This window comes from Enhydra lutris, unplaced genomic scaffold (genome assembly GCF_002288905.1).
Source record: "Enhydra lutris kenyoni isolate GAN:26980312 unplaced genomic scaffold, ASM228890v2 scaffoldscaffold88, whole genome shotgun sequence".
Lineage (NCBI taxonomy): Eukaryota > Metazoa > Chordata > Mammalia > Carnivora > Mustelidae > Enhydra > Enhydra lutris.
Window position 1 is genome coordinate 3,982,072 of NW_019154172.1, and position 22,220 is coordinate 4,004,291.

General features: G+C 37.6%; 1 protein-coding gene across 1 annotated transcript in view; it reads left to right on the plus strand.

The window, feature by feature from the left end:
* LOC111161959 (ring finger protein 115) overlaps positions 1 to 22,220 on the plus strand; it is a 70,090-nt gene that overhangs the window by 12,233 nt on the left and 35,637 nt on the right. The window contains exons 2-3 of the mRNA XM_022526056.1: positions 9,817 to 9,875; positions 13,542 to 13,599. Coding sequence (XP_022381764.1) covers positions 9,817 to 9,875; positions 13,542 to 13,599 — 117 coding nt within the window. The remainder of the gene's footprint in view (positions 1 to 9,816; positions 9,876 to 13,541; positions 13,600 to 22,220) is intronic.

Consider the following 22,220-nt stretch of genomic DNA (forward strand, 5'->3'; position numbering starts at 1 on the left):
AAAATTTTCCTCCAAACCAGTGGGATGTATCAGAGCTGAAGGCAAACTTTTTGGATCATTTGCCATTTTATATCTTTGCCACTGGGTTGTTCTTCCTGCTGCCTTCAGTGGCATCAAGCACAGAACATTATAACTAAATCTGTTCTGGCTATATTGTGTTGTATGAAATTAACTTTTTCTCTGGTAATTTTTGTAGTTTAGTCTGTTTTTTTCTTAGAAAATTTGGCTTCTTGTTCATGTGATCAAGCTTGTATCAAGTAACGTTCTGTCCTGTGTGACCTGATTTTCTGCCTTGTTACACAATGTGCTGAAGAAGGTTGATTGATTATACACTCCTGTTTGGAGTCCCTGATATTGTTGGTGTTCAGTCATGGCCTGGAATGGAGGAACAAAATTATGAAGGTTGTATATGTTACTATTCTTAGGGAATGAGACCATAAATGAAAGCAGTTTTGTTGGCCTAGAACTGAATCACAGCTCTTCAAGCAGTATTTAAATTGTATAGGTATCCTTGTATAACACTAAAACTTAGTTTTGCCTGATGTTTCCTTTTTTTTTTTTTTTTTTTTTTTTTTTGGTGAACTGGTTTTCTTTCTGGCTAATAGTCAAGGGAACAATCACTTAAGATTTTTTGGAGTTCAAAATGCTTAAACTGGAAACTTTCATCTTCTTTTTGAATGAGTAGTTGGCCACATGAAAGAGTAAGACTTTCTTGTTTTTCTGAAGGAGAGTTGGGGGAGATAGCATTTGTGCTCTAGTTTTACAGATGGAGAAATAGGTCTTCACAAAGACCACAAAGGTAATACTGGAACTGGAGACAGAACTCGAGTTCTTTTGTCTTTGTTTTGGGGTATACTTGATGCTTTTGAAAAGGGAGGAAATATACCTTGGTTTGAAAAGAAATAATCAGGGGATTTATGGAAAAGGTCTCTAGAAAAAAGCAGTGTCTTTGACCTACAGTTGTGAGCTGGCATGAAATTCAGAGTGTGGTGGGTTCTGGTGTAAGAGCTGTGATGTGTTTCAAACAGTGTGTGTTCCTAATCCTTCCAATTAGGAATTTCTGAACAGTTCTGCCCGATGATACTCAAAGAGACTATGAACAAGAAGATATGAGTAAATATTGTGATCTTAGTTTTTGACTGTCAAACAAGACAGAAAATAGGCTTCTGGTTTTTTTTAAATTTAAATTCAGTTAATTAACATATAATTAGTTTCAGAGGTAGAGTTCAGTGATTCATCAGTCTTATATAATACCCGATGCTTATTACATCACGTGCCCTTCTTAATGCCCATCACCCAGTTACCCCATCCCTCCACGCACCTCCCCTCCAGCAACCCTCAATTTGTGTCCTTTGTTTAAGAGTCTGTAATGGTTTGTCACCTCTGATTTTGTCTTGTTTTATTTTTCCCTCCCTTCTCCTACGATCCGCTGTTTTGTTTCTTAAATTCCACATATAAAGGGCACCTGAGTGGCTCAGTGGGTTGGGCTCTGCCTTTGGCTCGGGTCATGATCTCGGGGTCCTGGGATCGAGACCCGAGTTGGGCCCTCTGCTTGACGGGGAGCCTGCTTTCCCCTCTTTTTCTGCCTGCCTCTCTGCCTACTTGTGATCTTTCTCTCTGTTAGGTAAATAGATAAAAATCTTAAAAAAAAAATTCCACATATGAGTGAAATCATATAATTGTCTTTCTCTAATTGACTTATTTCACTTAGCATAATACTCTCTACTTCCGTCTACATCATTGAGAAATGGCAAGATTTCAATTTTTTTTTGGTGGCTGAGTAGTATGTCATTGTATAAATACACCACATCTTTATCTATTCTTCTGTCTATGGACATCTGGGCTCTTTCCATAGTTTGGCTATTGTGGACATTGCTGTTATAAACGTTGGGGTGCAGGTGCCCCTTCGGATCACTGCATTTGTATCTTTGGGTAAATAAGCTTCTGTTTTAGATTAAAAAAACTACTTAGATGCTGACAGTGAACATATAGAAAAGCAAAGTTGTGGGAATTAGGAAATAATTTCTAGTCTATTTCATGTTCTGAGTAAATATTGATACAAATTTGCATAAAGTTCAAGAGTATGCACAATTCAGAGTGGAACTCAATATAAATAAGTCTTGGCTTTTAGCTCATTGTCATTCTAAAACCTCACATATTTTGATAATTAATCTTGAATTATAAGAAGGAAAAGAAAATAATGCATTAAAACTACTGTTTCCCTTTCTCTTCAGTATTACAAGTGTATTCTTGCGCTATTCTTCTAAGTGGGTAAGAATCAGGGCTAAGCTATACTTAAGGAGTTGTTCCTGATTCAGATGATTAATGGTGAAAAATATTTCTGGTTATGGGTATTTTTAGATGGACTAGGCAGTGGAACATCTGAAGCAGTTCATACAATTGTTCCTGCCACTGGTATCTTCACTGGAGTTTTATACAGTAAACTTTTAGACCCTAGGGGAAGCAGCTTAGTTTGGTACAAACAATAAGGTTCCAATTTCCAATGATTCTGGGTAATTAACCTAGATTTGTTATACTTCTCTTCTACAGATTAAATAATAGAAATGACCTAATGAATTTTTTTGATAAGACTTTGTGACTGTGGGGTGCCTGGGTGGCTCTGGGTTAAGCCTCTGCCTTCGGCTCAGGTCATGATCTCAGGGTCCTGGGATCGAGTCCCGCATCAGGCTCTCTGCTCAGCGGGGAGCCTGCTTCCTTCTCTCTCTCTCTCTCTCTCTCTCTGCCTGCCTCTCTGCCTACTTGTGATCTCTCCCTCTGTCAAATAAATAAATAAAATCTTTAAAAAAAAAAAGACTTTGTGACTGTGTAGACTGTATGTTGGCAGTATTTTGGTTGAGGAGGGTAGTTAGTGTGGTGATTTGATGTGTTAATGTTGAAGCAGAGAAGAGAGATTTCCATAGTGCCAGACATATGTGCTTATCATTATCCTCCTTGGGAGGGCTTGCCCCTCCTCCTCTCTTCTAACACAAGCACCTTATGCTTAAAATTCAAAACTTTGTATCTGAATATCTGTGTATATATATGTCAGGATGAATGATTCTAAAGCCAGGACTTGGATGTGGGAGGAGTATAGAGGCAAAGAAAGACTATGTTTGCTTCCTGTTTGACACCCCTGCTTTTTCTTAAAAAGATCATTTATTTATTTATTTATTTGACAGAGAGAGTGAGAGAGAGCACAAAGCAGGGGGAGTGGCAGGCAGAGGGAGAAGCAGGCTCCTGCTGAGCAAGGATCCCAGTGCAGGACTGGATCCCAAGAGCCTGGGATCATGACCTGAGCTGAAGGCAGATGCTTAACCAACTGAGCCACCCAGGCATCCCCTGTTTGATCCTTTTACAAATTTACCTTAATTCATGGACATTCCCCCAGTTAAGGTTAAGATCACTCCTGGAAAAAAATTACAAAAATTAAAATGTAAAGTAGCCATCTTTAGAAGTGACTTGAGATAAGCACTTAAAATCCAGTCTGGTTGTAGTCTCAGTATAGGGTGAAACTAAACTGTGTTTGTAACTAAGAAAACATAGCCAAGTAATTTTATTATATTTTGTCAGGAGAAACAGTATGTCTCTTAGAAGAAGGTATGGGAATTGTTGGTGAGCAGGAAAAGAGTAGAAAAAAAAGTCAGAGGCAAACCTCATCCTCTTCTGGTACTGCCGAGGGGAAGAGGAAACCCAGGTCCTTGATTTTTGAGATCTGGTTTATACTCATGGTGGGGATGGGTATCTTAGGCTGTTGTAAAATAAATTGGCATTTTGGGTTTTATATACATGGCCTCTGAATTTGGTTTTTATGTGAATCTTTTTCTTTCTTTTTTAAAGATTTTATTTGTTTATTTGACAGAGAGATCACAAGTAGGCAGAGAGGCAGGCCAGAGGGGGGGGGTGGGAAGCAGGCTTCCCATTGAGCAGAGAGCCCCGTTGTGGGCTCTATCCCAGGACCCTGAGGTCATGAGCCGAAGGCAGAGACTTAACCCCTTGAACCACCCGGGCACCCCTATGTGAATCTTTTTTTTAAAGACAGATCTTCTCTTGGTCTGCTAACTTAGATTTCTGAGTCTGTAAGATTGAAGGTTTCAGACCTTGGATTGCGTTTATCAGGATAATGCTCCTTTATGAGAGAGGGAGGGGGCTAAATGGCTGCTGAATTTCCCAAGGCCTTATTGGGCCTCACCATAAACTTTTTCATCCTGTCCTCAGGAAATTATGGTTTCTATTACTTTCTCTAAAAGCAAAGTTATTTTTAATCAGTGTGGTATAATGAAAAGAATATGTGAGGAAGACCAAGACTGACATAACTTAAAACAAAAAACTTTATCATGAAAAGCTTTAAACATATCAAAAATAGGCTAGTATAAGAAGCCCACATGAACCCAGCTTTAATAATTATGAATTTAAGCCAGTCATATTTCATTCATCTCTACCCTAAGTCCACATGATGTCTCCAGATAGTTTGAAACAGTTGTTACAATTTTTGAGTCTTTTGTGTGAGAGTGGCACCCTCTATGTAGCTGGAAGTCAGGAAGAGTAGTGACTAGTGTGAATTGAGAAGAAAAATGGCAGTATTAAGTCAAGTACTATCAAGCCTTTAAAAAGAAAATCTAGAAACTAGAACTATAGCAACTTCAGAATGTTATTTTGGGATTTTCAGTCCTCCAAGAGAATGGAAGTGATATCATTTTCTAAGAACAGACCTTTGTTCTAAGATCAGACTATTGAAGTATGTAAGAAACAAGCGGGCATTTTTCTTTTTACTTTGATAATTAGGGGAAGATGAGGTTACGAATTTGAAAAAGTTCTCTGTATGTTCTGTAATGTTGATTGCAGGAGAGATAACCCACAGCTGAGAGATCTATATGTTTTATAATTAGCTACTTTTATCAAGGATAATTTACAAAGCATCTGGAAAGAATTTTGGTTCTCTTCCCTGTAATCAAAATAGAATTATTTAGGAAGGTTTGATTGTGGAGGGAGTACCTAGGGATAGGAGGGAATCCATAGTACTTCTGCAATTTGGTTTATTCCTCTGAAGTATCCTGTTCTTTTGAAAGAGCTGTTTGTGGCTGACAGCCTGGTTCCTAGAACTGTGCCTGGGATCATGATGAGAAGACTCGTACATTTTCTCTACTCTAAATCAACGTGCTTCTTGTTTCAGAGTCTTTTTTTGTCTTCCCAATTGTGATTATCTGCTTTTGAAATTATTTTTTCTCCACCATGCATCTTAACATAATTTTGGAAGTTCAGTATCAGTGTAAATAACCTTTTAACTCCAAAGATCTTCATCCCTACTCCATTTTAGCCACCTATGCCCATTGATACATCTTGGACTTTATGATCATCCAGAACAGTTCTTCCTCTGAAACCTCTCAAGCTCTACTATCTTATGATCCAGCCAGAACTTCTTAAGTTTTTGCTCTTTGGGGCATGTGGGTGGCTCAGTTGGTTAAGCTTCTGCCTTCACCTCAGGTCATGACCCTAGTTTCCTGGGTTCGAGCCCCATGTCAGGCTCATTGCTCAGCAGGGAGTCTGCTTCTCCCTCTACCTCTCCCCCTGCTTATGCTCTCTCTGTCTGTCAAATAAATAAAATCTTAAAAAGTTTTTAGCTCTTTTATTTCTTTACTTCCACTCTGTGTGTTTTCTGATTATATTAGATTCTGGTACTTTGACTTTTATTTGTGAAATATATGGCAAGTAATTTTATGTTCATGTAGTCAGTAAATATCGAGCACCTATCTGTCCTAGGCATAGACTGGTAAACAAAACAGATCTGCACCCTGCTGTTATGAAACTTTAAGCTTACAGAATGGAGACAGACATTAAAAAACATATAAATTGTGATAAGTGCTATAAACTAATGAATGAGGTGCTGAGGAAGAAAATAATAGGGGATCAGAAGATGGGTGAAATAGGTGAAAGGGATTAAGAAGTGCAATCTTACAGTTATAAAATAAGTAAGTCACAGAGATGAAATCCAACATAGGGAGTATAGTCAGTAATATGGTAACAACTTTGTATGTTGATAGGTGATAACTACACTTACTGTGGTCATTTCATAATGTATATAAATATTGAATCACTATGTTGTACACCTGAAACCAATACAATATCTTATGTATTCAATTACAAAAAAAGAGAATAGGAGGTAACCACTGTAGATTCTATGATGAAAGACATGACATGACATTAAAATGGAGGCTAAAGGATTAGAAATTCCTTGCCATTCACAAAGTTAGGGAATAGTGTTTCAGTTACAGAAGCAGTATATATGGAAGCTTAGAGGCACGATGAGCTTGATGAGGCAGAAAAACTGAAAGAAGGCCCTTGTAACCGTAATATACTGAGCGGGGGAGAGTAGCATGAAGTGATGTGGGCCAGTTGAATAGAGACCTGCTGAATCAGGGCCTTGTAGGTCATGTTTAAGAGTTTGATTTTATACGAGGTGTTTTGGGAGATAGTTGAAAGGTTTTAAGCTGGGAAATGACATGGTCCATTTTTATGTTTTAAAAACCATTCTGACTTCAGTATGCGGAAGAGATAAGGAAGAGGCTAGAAGAGAAGTGGGATGACACTTAAGAGGGAAGGTATTTCAGTGTCTAGGGTCACTGCTGGCTTAGGTTAAGATAGTGTGGCAGTGGGCAAGGAGTAGATTTGAGAAATGTGTTTGAGCTAGGAGTGCCAGATTTGATCGTTAGTTGTTGGAAGATAGGGGAGAGGGAGGTGTCAGGAATGACTCCTAGGTTTCCAGTATGAGCAAGGTGGTATGTATGCCACATCTTGAGAGACAGAGTATGTGTGTATGTGTAAGGAAGAGAGAGAAAGAGCGCTTAGAAACGTGGTCTGGGTTGGAGGTACACGTTCGGGAGTTGTTCCTGTATAGGGGGTATTTAAAGCAGTGGGAATGAGCGAGAGGGAGAGGGAGGAAATCATAGGGCCCAGACCTATGATTGTGACAAATTACAACACTTTGTAATTGATTCCCTTTTTCTTTTTAACATTAGACATTAGAATAGGTTTAGGGTTAGCCTTCTAAAATCAATCTCATTTGTACTCAGATAAACTTTCTTAGTGGGAGAGAAAGGGATGGAGTTACTGCTAGCTTCGAGGGTGGCGGATGAAGGAGTAGGGGGAGGGGCTCAGGGATTTATATGGTCTCCAGATTATTTTATTTCTGAAGTGTACAGTGTGCCTGTTTTGAGTGTTTCTCAGCCTTCCTGTGTATAGCAGAGAAAAAAAACTTGAGAGCTTCTGATGCATAGGTTAAAGTTTATGGTAAATCTGAGGTTTTCCACAATGTGGTCCCTGCCTACCTATTGACATTCAAACCACTCCCCTCCAACCTCTGTGCCTGTTAGAGTCTGTTGTGATGATCCTTAGCCCATAATTTCCTTTTTCATGGAGCAAAAGACTAATAATTTAAGTGACTGTTTCAGAGAAAGCCTTCCCTGGCCTTTCCTTATATTCCAAGTGTGCATTAATTATAGCAATTATTTTATTAAATTTTAATGTTTCTTGGATTGACTGTATCCTCACCAAACAAATCTTGTTGGAAAGGATTGATCTTTTTATATCCCTTTGGTTTTCTTTTTTATTTTAATTTTTTAATTTTAATTTTTTTTTTAAAGATTTTATTTATTTATTTGACAGAGATCTCAAGTAGTCAGAGAGGCAGGCAGGGAGAGAGAGGAGGAAGCAGGCTCTCCTCGGAGCAAAGAGTCCTACGTGGGGCTTGATCCCAGGATCCCGGGACCATGACCTGAGCCGAAGGCAGAGGCTTCAACCTACTGAGCCACCCAGGTGCCCCTGTTTTTTTTTTGTTTTTTTTTTTTTTTTTTTTTAAACAGTATCTATTTCCTTTTTTAGAGGAGAGCGAGAGAGAGAGCAGGGGGAGAAGGAGAATTTTTTTTTTTAAAGAAACTTTATTGTTTAAAGATTTTATTTGAGATAGAGCAAGAGCGAGAGAGAGAGAGAGTAAGAGAGCATGAATGGTGGGGAGGGGCAGAAGGAGAAGGGAGAAGCAGACTTTCCACTGAGCAGGGAGCTTGACTCGGTGCTCAATCCCAGGACCCTGGGATCATAACCTGAGCCGAAGACAGGTACTCAACCAACTGAGCCACCCGGCACCCCCAGGAGAGAGAATCTTAATAAGCAGGCTCCCCGCTGAGCTCAGACCCTGATGTGGGGCTTGATCCCAAGATCCTGAGGTCACGGGTTAAACTGAGACCAAGAGTAAGATGCTTAACTGACTGTGCCACCCAGGCGCCCCCTCTTTATATCTCTTTTAAGAAAGCATTTGAATATTTGAGTTACTATTCTGATTGTCTTTGACTAGCCAAATGTGGCTTACATCACTTTCTGGTAAGACAAAGTTTATATAGGGTTTACAGGGAGCAAGAAAATAGTTGAAAATGTCTTTCCAGGGTCTATTTTAATAGGTAGTTAAAAATAGTTTTAGAAGTATGGTAAGTGGATGATAAAGGAAAGAAATACTTCAGGATGGTAAAAAAAAAATGTATGACAAGGCAGTCTCTAAAGTGTATTCTTTTTTTAAAATAAGATTTGCTTATTTGGATGAGAGAGTATGTGAGCTGGGGGAGGGCAGAGGGAGAGAAACTGGAGCAGACTCCATGTGGCGTATGGAGCCCAACTGGGGGCTTGATCTCACCAGCCTGAGATCATGACTTGAGCTGAAATCAAGAGTCAGATTCTTAACTGACTGAGCCACCCAGGCACCCTTAAAGTGTATTCTTTCTTTTTTTTTCTTTTTTTTTAAAAATATTTATTTATTTGAGAGAGAGAGAGCCTGTGCATGAGTTGGGGGAGGGTCAGAAGGAGAAGCAGACTCCCCACTGAGGTGAGCAAGGAGACCAACCTCGATCCCAGGACCCTGGGATCCTGACCCGAGCCGATGGCAGACTCTTAACTGACTGAGTCACCCAAGTGTCCCCAAAGTGTATTCTTTCTTATCAGTACTAACGCTTGATATTTATTTAAAAGAAAGATTCTTGGTACTGAAGGAAGTAGAAGCTGATTTGGAATTGTTCTAGTTATTTGAATTAACATTTCTGTTAAATACCTGAGAATGTTAAGTTTTATTTAGAGCCATTGGTAGTCAGAAAATAGATAAATACCGAAAACTTCATTGTTAATTCCTAGTTACCACTTGATTTATGTCGGGCTTCAGTTTGTGTCTTTTACACGTGTATAGTATCAACTAGCAGTTTTTGTACCCATCAATTGTATAATCTCCCCCCCACACACACAAAGATTTTATTTATTTATTTATTTGACCGAGATCACAAGCCCGCAGAGAGGTAGGCAAAGAGAGGCAGGGAAGCAGGCTCCCTGCCAAGCCGAGAGCCCAATGCGGGGCTCGGTCCCAGGACCCTGGGATCATGACCCGAGTCGAAGGCAGAGGCCTTAACCCACTGAGCCACCCAGGTGCCCCCAGTTTTATAATCTTATACTGCTCTGATAACTAGTGGAGATTTTTCATTAGATTTGAAGAGAAAATTAGATCATGAATTTATCCCAGTTTTTAAAAAATCAACCCAAATTAAAAAACAAAAATCTGACGTTCTCCCTTTCAGTGGGAGCTCTCAGAGGGAACCTCTTATAAAGCCATTCTGCAAACTTCTTATCGAATTCTTTATTTGCCAGAGTGTGATCAAAAAAACTGTCCTTGGAGTCAGCAAGTACATGTAACATTTCATCGCATCAGCTTGTATACTGCATATTACTCTGAAACTACATGCTTAGCTTTCTAATGAAAGATTCCTGTTTATTTCTTCCTCTCTTTTATAGGAATATATTTGTCCCAGATGTGAATCAGGCTTTATTGAAGAAGTGACAGATGATTCCAGGTATTGTATAAGCTCGTGAATAAATCAGGCATTCTGTTATCAAAATTGTTTTCTGTCAGCATTGACTGAATGAATAAAAGGAAAATTGTTCTGTAACTTATGTTCTCTGCTAAGTGGGAGGAACGGAGGGAGGGAAGAAGAGGGAAGGGTAATAAAAATGGAAGAATTTGGGATGTGATGTGATGTGATAGTGGGTATGATGAGATCCTCTGCTTCTGATTGTGTGTGGCATTCCTTTGAAATCTCTATATCCATATCAGAGGAAATCTGGTAAGTTTGCATTTATTTTCTGAGTCTTTGGTGTCCTTTTAGATTATTGGGTGGTTTCAGTGACCACTCTATTGCCTAGAGGTAAATGTCTGTTATACCTCTTTGGTTGGCTCGGGACTGACTTCTGACAAAGGTATCTAAGAAGGTAAGCAGGCTGGTCTAGTCAGGGAAACCGAGTTATTACTCTCTTTTGAGGAGAGCCTTTGGATCCTTCATCTTACTAAAATTATTGCAGTCAGACTTATGCCATTTTATAGCTGTCATATTAATTTGGTTCATAATGCTTGAAATCGGCTCTCATTGGTCTTACTAGAGATATAAAACTTATAAAAGGGGAAGTGTTTCTGAAAGTGACAGTATTTTATATTACTTTTTGGTTAATATGAGTAAAACTATAAAAACTTAATAAAAGGTAGAATAGCATTGGTAGGATGGCCTTTTATGGCTAAACATAATGGCACATTTGTTCTTTTATGGCTGTTGGTTAGATAATTTGGTTGGACAATTGATGGAATACTGACTGGATGAAAAGAACCTGTAATCTGAAGCTTCTTTTAATCTTGGAGTGACTTTGGAGATTTTAATGGCAGTAAATAATTCCTTTACTGTTCCTATTGGCAGACTCCAAAGTTGAAGGTCCCTTCCACAACCAGGAAAAACCACACATTTTACAGTATGTACTATTAGTTTAACTTTATTAACGAGTGGTGATTATATATATAAATGAACTGGAGCTTCTGGGGCATTATATGGCATGGGATCAAGTTTGGTACACTTACATGGTGATCTAATAATCTTGGGTTTTTGAATAACACAATACCAGCTTTAAACCTGTAAGATTAGCATGACAGCAAAATGAGCAATATTGTGCGAATAGCATGCTAACTTGGGGCAGCTTTTTATTTGTGCTTTTATAATGGCATCAAATACTTATTGCAAACACTTATGCTCTGCATGTATTGAATAAAGAGCATATTGGTTATTGGGAGGCAATTGATGGACTTATTTTTTTGTTCTAAGTTTTTAAGTAGTAATCCTGGTTTCTTTAGCCTTTTGTACGAAGTATGGTTATAAATGCAGATAGTGATTAACTGTAGGATGAGTCGTTTTTTTTAGAAGAGAACTGTGAATTTTATGGATCCTGCTTTCACTTGATTTAATTCTTCTATTTGTGCCTTTGTAGGCCAAAGGTTGTCCACCTACAGGTGCCATTAGTAGAGAATACTCAATTGTTCAGATTATATGTCTTTTGAAAGGTTGGTGTTCTAAATGGTTGAAGAAATCTTTTTCTTAGAAAAAGTTTCTTAGAGGTAGCATGGTATTCCCTTTCTATTAAGTTCATAAACATTGGCTGATTTTTGAATACTTAGCAATTATAGTGGTAAGTAGTAGATGGAAAAAATTAACAATAGGAGGTCCTTACGTATAAATATTGAGTAGTGGGCTCCATATGTTACTGGACATTGATCAGAGGGGCATCTTGTAAGTTTTCTTAAGCTTTGTAACATCTCTCAGAACAGTGTGGTGGTTTTATTATCCCTTCTCTATGATTAGCCTTGTTACTCTTAAAATATGGAGGAATTTTAAGGAAAGGGAATGCCGAGGAAGTTTCAGGGGGAGCAGAACTGTAAAAGATAAAGTTCATAGCTTTAATTACCAGGGATATTTGAATCCCTGAAACAATATAGTAAAGGCAGGAAGGAGCCTGGGAAGCCTGTCCAGTCTTGAGCAATAAAATGGGTACACAGTGGTAGTTGAATTATTTACTAATTTAGCATAAATGTACCAGTACTTCTGGGCTTATTCTACATTTGAACTGTTTTTAACTTCTGAAACAAATGCAAGTGTTAAATGGTTTCTAATTAGTGAATAAGGCCTGAGCATGACTACATAGAAAATGGCATTAGCTTTGCTTTTTCACTTTTGGTTTCAGACTAACCAAACTGTGTTTGTTTCCTCATTGAGCTGAGTGCAGTTGGTGTTCTGAAAATGAAAGCTATCTGCAGTAGTTTGTAGACTTGTATTTGGAGTGACTATGTGTACATGTTCATAGGCTTGTGTCTTGAAGTAAAAGTGATACCTGGTAGTTCTTGTGATTTTTTTCCATTCCTTTCTCCACAAAATATTAGCCATTTTTCTCTCCTTTTTTTGCAAATTTCATGGGGACAATGGGATCTAATATTTCTCCCCAGTCTTCAGGAGTAGTTATTTTATTGTTTACACATTTTTTTTTTTAAGTAATCTCTCCACCCAGTGTGGGGCTTGAACTTACAACCCTGAGATCAAGAGTCACATACTCTACCAGCTGAGTCAGCCAAGCGCCCCTGTTTTCACATTCAACGATTTTATTTTCAAGTTACCAATGTATGATATGATGTTGCAGGGTTTTTCAAAAATGATGAATGCTCTGTATAATGTTTTACGCACAATAAACACTTTACATGTATTTGTGGTATTAACACACTCTTTACCCTCTGAATTTATATGTATACATACGCTTTTTAAGGTTTTGTTTATTTGAGAGAGAGAGGGAGAGAATAAGCAGGGGGAGGGGCAGAGGGAGAGGGAGAAGCAGACTCCCCACTGAACAGGGAGCCCTATGTGGGACTCCATCCCAGGACCCTGGGATCATGACCTGAGCTGAAGGCAGCCACTAAACCAACTGAGCCACCCAGGCACCGTGAATTTATATTTATGAAAGGAGGGAAAGGGTTAGAAGTGGATGAGATAAATTCTAGATATTTATAAGGTAGAATTTATAATCAGAGTCAGAGTGCAGAGGGCTGTGGATCCTCATTTGGTCGGTGAGTTCAGAAAAGACTTAATGGAGGAGGTAGCATTTGAGATGGGCCCTGAAGGATGGGTAGGATAATCAAAGAATAGGATAAACTATTAAAAGAAGAAAAAATATTTATTGAGATCTTTTATAATGTGCTAAGTATAGTACCAGGCCCCTTGTAGCACTATATTTAATCATTCCCAAGTAGGCTCAAATGTTATGTTCATCTGGTGGTTGAATGATTTTTTTAGCAAAACGTTATTTTGAGAATCTTGTTTTATTCCTTTGCCTCCTTGAGAATAAATGTTTTTTTTTTTTTTCTCTTGCTAGGTCAAATTTGAATTGCATTGCTGGCTGTGGTTCCTTCTTCCTACTCTGTGGCGGCCCCTCTTTCTAATTTTTCACTTGGTTTATACTTGATTTTGTGGTTTGTTATAATATCTTTCATAGATTAATCCACATGCCAGTTCTTCATAATTTCCTTCATAGGTGTCACGCTGGGATGAGTTATTTTTCCTTATTGGGCTTTGTTCTCATTGTACTATTCTATATTTAGCTTCTGGGAGTGAAGCTTGTTCCTAGGAATAGAATCAGTACTCATTTCTTTTTCTCTTCAGTTTTTTAGGTGGTGGTGGCAGCCGGATAGACAATAGCACATCAACACATTTTGCAGAGGTAAGTTTTCCTTTGGCTGTAGGGATTCTGTAGATAGTGGGTGGATGTTTAAACCATGACAGAGTTCCACCTGCCAGTGCAGCAGAACATCAGAAAGTATAAGAAAAGTGTGGGCAAGAGTAGCCCTTAGAAAGATTTGTGTTTTTAGTAGTTGGGCCTTTGACATGTTACTTTTGGTAAACCCTTGACAAAGAGAGGAACCTCCTTGATCTGTGCTGTTTTAAACCTCGTGTTGTTTCCAATTGTTTTCTACTTCCTTAATTGTGTATATGGTGTAAAAGGAAAAAAAACCTTGTGGTGTTTGTGAAATAACAGTGCTATAGACTCTGCTTTGGTGATGTGGCAGCCAAGGAAGTAGCAGGCCAGAATGAGTTGTAATTGAAGTCACCATTCAGCTTTACACAGAGGTACTGGTTTTTAGAGATGGCCTCTAACAAACATGGTGGTTTGGTATGATTGGAATTGGGGGCCAGATTAAGTATATGGTATTTACTTGCCTTCCAGATCTCAAGGTGGGACCTATAATTAATTTCCCATTATATACATAACGTAGCATTGATAGTTTTGGGAAAAAAATCTTAACTATGATTTGAAAATGAGGCATTAGTTTGCATCTTGGAATACTGTTTTACATTAAATTGTGAGTAGTTTTTTTTTTTAATTTTATTCATTAACTTAAAATCTCTTGCTTAATTTTTTGGGGGACTATTTTAACCATTTTTAAGTGTACAAGTAAATGGCATTAAATGCTCTATTTTTAATCATTTAGAGACTATACCCTGTAAAAGGCAGGCCATCTATCTCATCCTATGAGAAACACTGGTTTGTTTTGCTTCTATTGCCACACAATTTAGTTGGCTTTAGAAAGCTAACAGATGCCAAAAGAACAAAAAATTAAATCCCATAATCATGATGTTTCTGTGTGTGTGTTTCGGGATCACATTAGCCTCTTCCAAAGATATCTCAGTTGCCTAGAAGCCTAGCAAAATTTTTTGTATTTATTTATTTGTGTGCAAAGTAAAACTGTTAGCAGTACATTGGACAATTGGTGTTCAAGAAGCAGCCCATAAAACCCTAAGCTGCTCTCCTTCATCCTCTGAAATTATTTCAAGACCTGTATTCCCCCAGATTTTTATGTTGTTAGAATTATAGTCAAGAATCTTGACAAAATGTTTGAGTAAAATTCCCGTTTTCCTAAAGGTACTTTCTTTTACTTATGGTCTGTATAGTTCTTAACATCCAGTTTTAAGTGTTTTGGTTAAGTCTGAAATGCCTTAGTACATGGGCTGGTTAAAGTGTGCTTTGCAAGACATTTTGTGTCTTTGAACTCGTATTTTTATTTTCTCATTTTGATGTATTGAAAAACATTATTTAAAGTTTATTCTTGCCAGACCTGGAAGCCTTTTTAATTTTATTATATATTTCCCTGTGTGTGTTATTTCCGATAACATAGATTGTCACTTACTAATTATACATATGCTGAAGAAACTTTATCTGATTTTCTTTATATGTTAGTTCTCTTAGGAAATGGAAAAACATTGGTCTGTCAGTTTTATAGATATGACTCACCAGGGGAGATGCATTAAGAAGAAAAATAAATACTTTAGTATTTTCCTAACTTTAGTAATGCTAAATCTGTCACTGATGACATGAGCTATCCTTCAGGTGTTAAAGTAATTTTGCTGAATCATAGCCTGTGGCTTCATGTCCCTTAGGGTTTATAGCAAGGGCACGATTATGCCCAGTTTTCCCTCTGTAGAGATCCCTTGTTATCATGCCTGAGTATGTCAGTTTTTTCCTTTTCTAATTATATTTTGCATTTAAAAAATAGAAAAAAAAATATGTCTTTATGATATAGAAGTTGCCAGGGATTTAAATCTGTCAGCTTCTTAGCTAAATGTTTCATACACAGCATTCTTCTAGCAGTAGGGACAAGAAGCAAATGTCATGGTTACCTTGCCTGCAAGGAACTTAAAATTTCGTTGGGGAACAAGTGCAAACACATGAAGCAAATGGGAAAATAACAAAGAGTATACAGAGAGTGTGATAAGCTTATTATGGGAGGTATATAACAAGTACAGTAGAAGGGAGAGATTGGTAGGCTGTAGCCTCTGGGAAGACTGAAGTGTTTAGGAGGAGAGAGGTCAAATGACACAGTAGTATGCCTGGAACAAGATTGCCAGAGTTCAAATTCTGGGTCCACCACTTAACTGGCTATGTAACCTGGGCAAAATTACTTAGAATCTCTTTGTGCTTCTGTTTCTTTGTAAATTGGGGAAAATAATATCTACCTCATAGGTTTGTGAGGGTTAAATGAAGTAAGACATTCTAGGTGTGTAGGCCAATGTGCCTGCCATGCAGTGAATTTCAGTACATTTTAGCCATTCTCAGAACTTCGTCGAAAAGGTAAAACTCCTTCATGAGGAAGTTAAAAGAAGGTATCGAGTATTGGAACCTTACATGGTAGACAGAATTCAAATACACAATGAGGTGAAAAAAACTATCTCAAAATAATATTCATAAGCTATAAGGTTTTAGACTCATGTCCCTGGATAAAACACTTAGAAAATTATAAATAGAAACCAAAGTTATTTTCCTTTTCCATATTTTAGTTTATAATTTTAGCAAAAGCTTATGCTGAATTTTGTTCAGTTTTCCTCAGCCAGAGTTCCTTGTACAAAAATGATGTTATTTTCTATAATTAGCATTTGCTAATAGCTGAATTCTTAAAATACTAGGTATGATAGAAGAGGCTTAGTCCAAGCAAAACTTTTAACAAACTTAGTATTGATTTTTTAAATTTTTTTATTAAGTGGCTCTTGGGTCGGGAGATAGAGTGGGTAAAGTTGGAGTGAGGGGGGCGCCTGGGTGGCTCAGTGGGTTAAGCCTCTGCCTTCGGCTCAGGTCATGGTCTCAGGGTCCTGGGATCGAGCCCCACATAGGGCTCTCTGCTCAGCAGGGAGCCTGTTTCCCTTCCTCTCTCTCTCTGCCTGCCTCTCTGCCTACTTGTGATCTCTGTCTGTCAAATAACTAAATAAAATCTTTAAAAAAAAAAAAAGTTGGAGTGAGGGTGGGAGGAGGGTTGCTAGTTAAATGGGAGTTTTGTCTGAGTATTGTGTGAGGATCAGTGGAGAATGAATCTAAAAATGTTGCTAGCAGTTTGTAGGGAGGAAGGGCATTGCTGTATTGAGGTTCCTGGTGGTAGCCTGGTGATTTGAGCCCATGGCTGCCTGAGGGTTTCATTGATTACTTGAAAGCTTCTGACCATGGCCTGGTGCCATTGAGACATCTGATCTAAGAGTCTCAGCTTACCAAAATGGATCACTTCAGTGCAAGAATGGCTGTGGCTGCTGCCTCTGATTAGCAGAAAATAAGATAGGTGGCTTCCTGGAAGCAGAACTCCCAGGTATATACATGAAGGTAGGGTGCTCTGAGCAGTCTGATTTGTATTTATTTAAATAAAATTTCTTTTGGTACATGATGTAGCATTAAAATGACAATAAAAAGATACTGAAAACATCTGGAGTCCCACTATTCCAGGAGCTTCTTTTCTCCACATATTTCCTTTCAGGTTTTGTCTTGAGTCATTGATACTGAAAGATACTATAACAGCATTAAGAAGATTTTTAAAAATGAAAAATCTGTATTCTCATTATTTTAGCTTTATTTCTTTGCATATTTTACATTTTTCACCTACATGATTTATAACTATTTTCAGAGGCATTCACAGAGAATACTATATTGAATTTCTGCTTTTTAACATTTACTTAGGGTTATGTAAAAAAACTTTTTTGTCTCCTTGTAGTTAAAAGAATATAAATTTTATGAGTTCATATTGGTTCATGCCTGTACTGTGTTAAACTGTTATCCTATGTTAAACATGTCTAGTTATGTGTGATAGTTCATTGTTGATTGTATCTCTTCCCTCCACCTCTGAATCTAGAACACATTGAGAAATACAGAAGCCAGACAGATAGAAACAAAAATTTAGTTTTATTCTTCCGTATTGGAGAACATAGTTGATCTGTGGCCAAATGGACATCCAAAGTCTATATAGGATGACTTACCTAAGAATTAGAGGTTGCAGACAAGGCATTCATACTCAGAACTTTTTTTTTTTTTTTTTTTGCATTTGTGTAGCTTCCTAATACGTGAACCCCATCCGTTGGAGAAATGAATGACTGAATGGTAAATCAGCAGATGTTAGGCTCTTGCCACTCACCAGTCAGATACATTACTCCTCTGGTAGAGAAGAATAATGAGGAATGATTGAAGAGGTCAGCGATGGAAATGAGAGATCTGATTCTTCCCTCTTGACTTTGGGTTTAGTGACTTAATCCTGAAGTTAGCAGGAGTGTGGGAGTAGTGACTGTGGCATCTTGGGGAGATCAGTAATATGTGATAGCAATTTTGCCTTTACCTTCATGAAGAAAGACTCTGCTCTTTTGTGTGTGCTTCTGGGGCCTGTGGAGAAGGCTCTGAAATAATAAAAAACAATATTAAATAAATTATGTTGAACTAAATAAAATTGATATTCTACTATTTTTGACCTCCAGAAATGGCAATTTTATTTTATTATGTTTTTTAAAAAGATTTATTTATTTTAGAGAGAGCATGTGCTTGCATGAGGGAGCACAGAGAGGAGCAGAAGGAGAGAGAGAAAATCTCCAGCAGATTTGCCGCTGAGCACATGGTCTGAAGTGGGGTGTGATCTCATAACCCTGAGATCATGACCTGAGCCTAAATCAAGAGTCGGACACTGAACCAACTGAGCCACCCAGGCACACCCACCAAAATGGCAATTTTACATGATTCAATCTAGTAAAAAGAAGTTAAAGATTTTAAACCATCCTTCCCTGGGTTAATCATTCTTTACTGGTTTGTTATTCTCAGTCTCAGCCAGATGCCAGTAGAGTTTGGGTTCTTCGAGCTGTTGCAACCTGGATTGAATCTTAAAGTTTGGATTAATTCAACCAAATCTTTGGTGTGTCTCATTTTTTAGTGTGAAGAGCTCATTTCGTGTTACCTGCTTCACATCCAGTCAGTTTGGAAATGTCAAGTAAAACTCTTGAGCTTTTCGCATTTGTTGAAAAAAATAACTGTTTGCATAATTGAGTGCATACTAAGTTCATACCAATGACCACAAATTAGCAAAGACCACAGACTTAATGGTAACAGAAGGAAAAAGGGTAAAACAAAATATTCTTGGTGTCAGTCTTGCCAGTTTCCCAGAGTCCATGGCCTGTAAATTTAAGCTTATTTGGGAAAAGGTGCCTTTCAGGAGATTGTTTATGGCACAGTGTTTATATTACTGGGGAAATAGGGGTGTGCGTCATATATTTTGTGTGTGAATGGCATTTGAGCTCTGTATTTTGGTCAAATTTAGGAATTCGACATGGTTGCAGCTGCAGTGTTGAGGTTTCTTTTTGAGGGCCCTTTCTTTCCTAGGCAGTATATTATAAACCTCTGAATTTCCATTTACTTTTTTTTTTTTAATAAGAAGGTTTTATTTTTATTTTTTTAAAAGATTTTATTTATTTATTTATTTGTCGGAGAAAAAGAGCACAAGTCGGGGAGGGGCAGGCAGAGGGAGAAGCAGGCTTCCTGCTGCAAGGAGCCCAATGTGGGACTCGATCCCAGTACCCTGGGATCATGACCTGAGCCAAAGGCAGACGCTTTACTGACTGAACCACCCAGCCATCCCTCCATTTACTTTTAAGTCTTATATTCCAGGTACCCCTGAATTGAATTGAGGATGAGCATGTTTTTTACTTTTCTTTCAGTTATCTTCTCTGCTCCTTAAAATCATTCTAATGTTTATTATTACTTGTTTTAAAAAATTATTCTAAATTTTCCTTAATTTATTGAACAATTCTATTTCCTGGAGACAGATCTCTTAAAGTATGGGTCTATTAAATTGTCCGCTTAGCTTTTAGGTTTCAGTAATTTTATTCTACCTTCCATACTTCTACCTCTAAGTAGAAGCTTTGTTTCCATGGTAAATGGGACCCCTGCACTTATTTGCCTGTTTGCTAAAAAAAGCTACTGCCTTTCTCAGGATGAAGATACAGTTTAGGTCTCCAATATCTAAAAAGCAAGGACCAAAAGTTAGGCTCCTTTTGCGTTCACACACAGTTCAAAATAAGATAAAAAGGTGGTTGGAGCTGCTAATCTAATGTCATTTAACTCTGCTACCAATGGCACATTAAAGGTAGAATGCCTCTACAACCATTATAACCATGTAATAACCATATAATTATCTTCCCAAATGGAATACTTTGTGAAAAGTTACACTAAAAAGAATAAAAATTATATAATTTTTTGGAAATCTACTGATTAGCCAGAAAATTGGTTTTGTTATGTAGATGAACTTGTTAAGCAGTTGTTCAAACATTTCTTGAAAATAAAATTCTAGGGGGTACCTGGCTGGCTCGGTCGTAAGAGCATGTGACTCTTCATCTCGGGGTTGTGAGTTTGAGACCCATGTTGGGTGTAGAGATTACATACCTACCTACCTACATACATACATAAACAGTTAACTAACTAACTTAAAAAAACACCCCAAATTCTAAAAAAATAAAAATAACTTAGGTCCTTAAAACCTGGCAGAATTTTACAAGAACAGAAAACTATGGACCAGTATCCCCTCATGAACATAGGTGTGAAAATCCTCAACAAAATTTTAGCAAATAGAACCCAACAGTATATGAGAAGGGTTAGACATCATGTTCAAATGAGATTTATTTCATTTGTAATGTTAGTTCATAATTTGAATGTTAGTTCAACATTTGAAAAATCAAACAACGTAACTCACCATAGTACACTACAAAGTAAAAACCTTATAGTCATCTCAGTGGATGCAGATTAAGTATTTAACGAAATCTAAAAAAAAAATTTTTTTATTATTTTATTTTATTTTTTTAAAAGATTTATTTATTTATTTGACAGACAGAGATTACAAGTAGGCAGAGAGGCAGGCAAAGAGGGAGAGAGGAGGAAGCAGGCTCACCGCCGAGCAGAGAGCCCCATGCGGGGCTCGATCCCAGGACCCAGAGATGATGACCTGAGCTGAAGGCAGAGGCTTTAAACCACTGAGCCACCCAGGCACCCCCAAATTTTTTTTTAAAGAGAGAGCGAGAGCACATGCTTTCCTGGGGGGGCAGAGGGAGAAAGAGAGAATCTTAACCGGGCTCCATGCCCAGCACAGAGCCCAACCTGGGGCTTGATCTCACAACCCTGAGATCATGACCTGAGCCAAGATCAAGAGCCGGATGGTTAACTGACTGAGCTATCCAGGTGCCCCTAACATCAATTTTTGATAAAAACTCTGAGCAAACTAAAGTAGATGGCAATAGCCTTTATCTGACAAAGAACATCTACTAAAATCCTGCAATTAATACCATAATTAATGGTGAAACACAGTGTTTTCTAGCTAAGATCAGGAATAAGACCAGGATGTCCTTTCTCATCACTTGTGTTCAACATTGTTTTGGAGGCTCTAGCCAGTATAATAAGGTAAGATAGGTAGAGACAGACAGATGTAAGTGGTATCCAGATTGGAAAGGAAGATGTAAAACTATTCACAGTTGGCATGATCTTTTATTTTGAAAACCTGATGGAATCTGTAAGAGAGCTGTTAGAACTAGTTAGTGAATTTATTAGCAAGGTTACAGGATATGAAAAAACATACAAAAATCAATTATATTTTTATTTATTAGCAATAGTTGGAAATCGAAGTTAAAAAAATAATTTACAATAGTATACAAATGTGAAATACTTTTTCAGAAAAGATGTATAAGATCCAAACATGGAGAATTACAAAATGTACTTAGAGAAATTGAAGAACACCTAAATAAATGGAGAAAAAATGTCCCACTCAGGGTGAACTTAATATTGTTGGGATGTCATTTATAATTTGGTGTAATTCCAGTAAAGGTCCCAGTCAACTTTTTTTATAGAAATTTTTTTATAAGATCAGATTTCAAAATTCACATGGAGATGCAAGGTGGGTAGAATAGCTAAAACTTCTTTGAAAAAGAAGAAAAATGTTGGAGGACTAATACCTGATTTTAGAGCTTATTATAAAGCTATAGTAATCAAGGCTGTGTTATTGCCACAAAGATCAAAAGAGCAGAATACCCTGAGTCCAGAAGCAGACACATACTATGGACAAGTGATTTTGACAAAGGTACAAAGGCAATCCAGGAGAAAAAGGATGGCCTTTTAAATGTGCTGAAACATTTGCAGTATAATAATATGAGCTTAGATACATACTTTAAAGTATATATAGAAATTAGCCCAAGATGGATAGTAAACCTAAATGTAAAGCTTTTTTATACTTTGAAGAAGAAAACACAGGAGAAAATCTTTATAACCTTGGGGTAGGCAAAGATTTCTTAGATATGACACCAAAAGCGTGACCCATAGAAGGAAAAATTGATAAATTGGACTTCATCAAAAATAAAAACTTCTTGTCTTCATAAGAATGAAAGGACAAGCCACAGTCTGGTAGAATATGTTTTCAGATCATTTATCTCATGAAGGACTTGTATGCAGACTATACAGAGAACTCAAAATGGAATAATAAGAAAACCCATTTTTTGAAAATGACAAAAGATTTG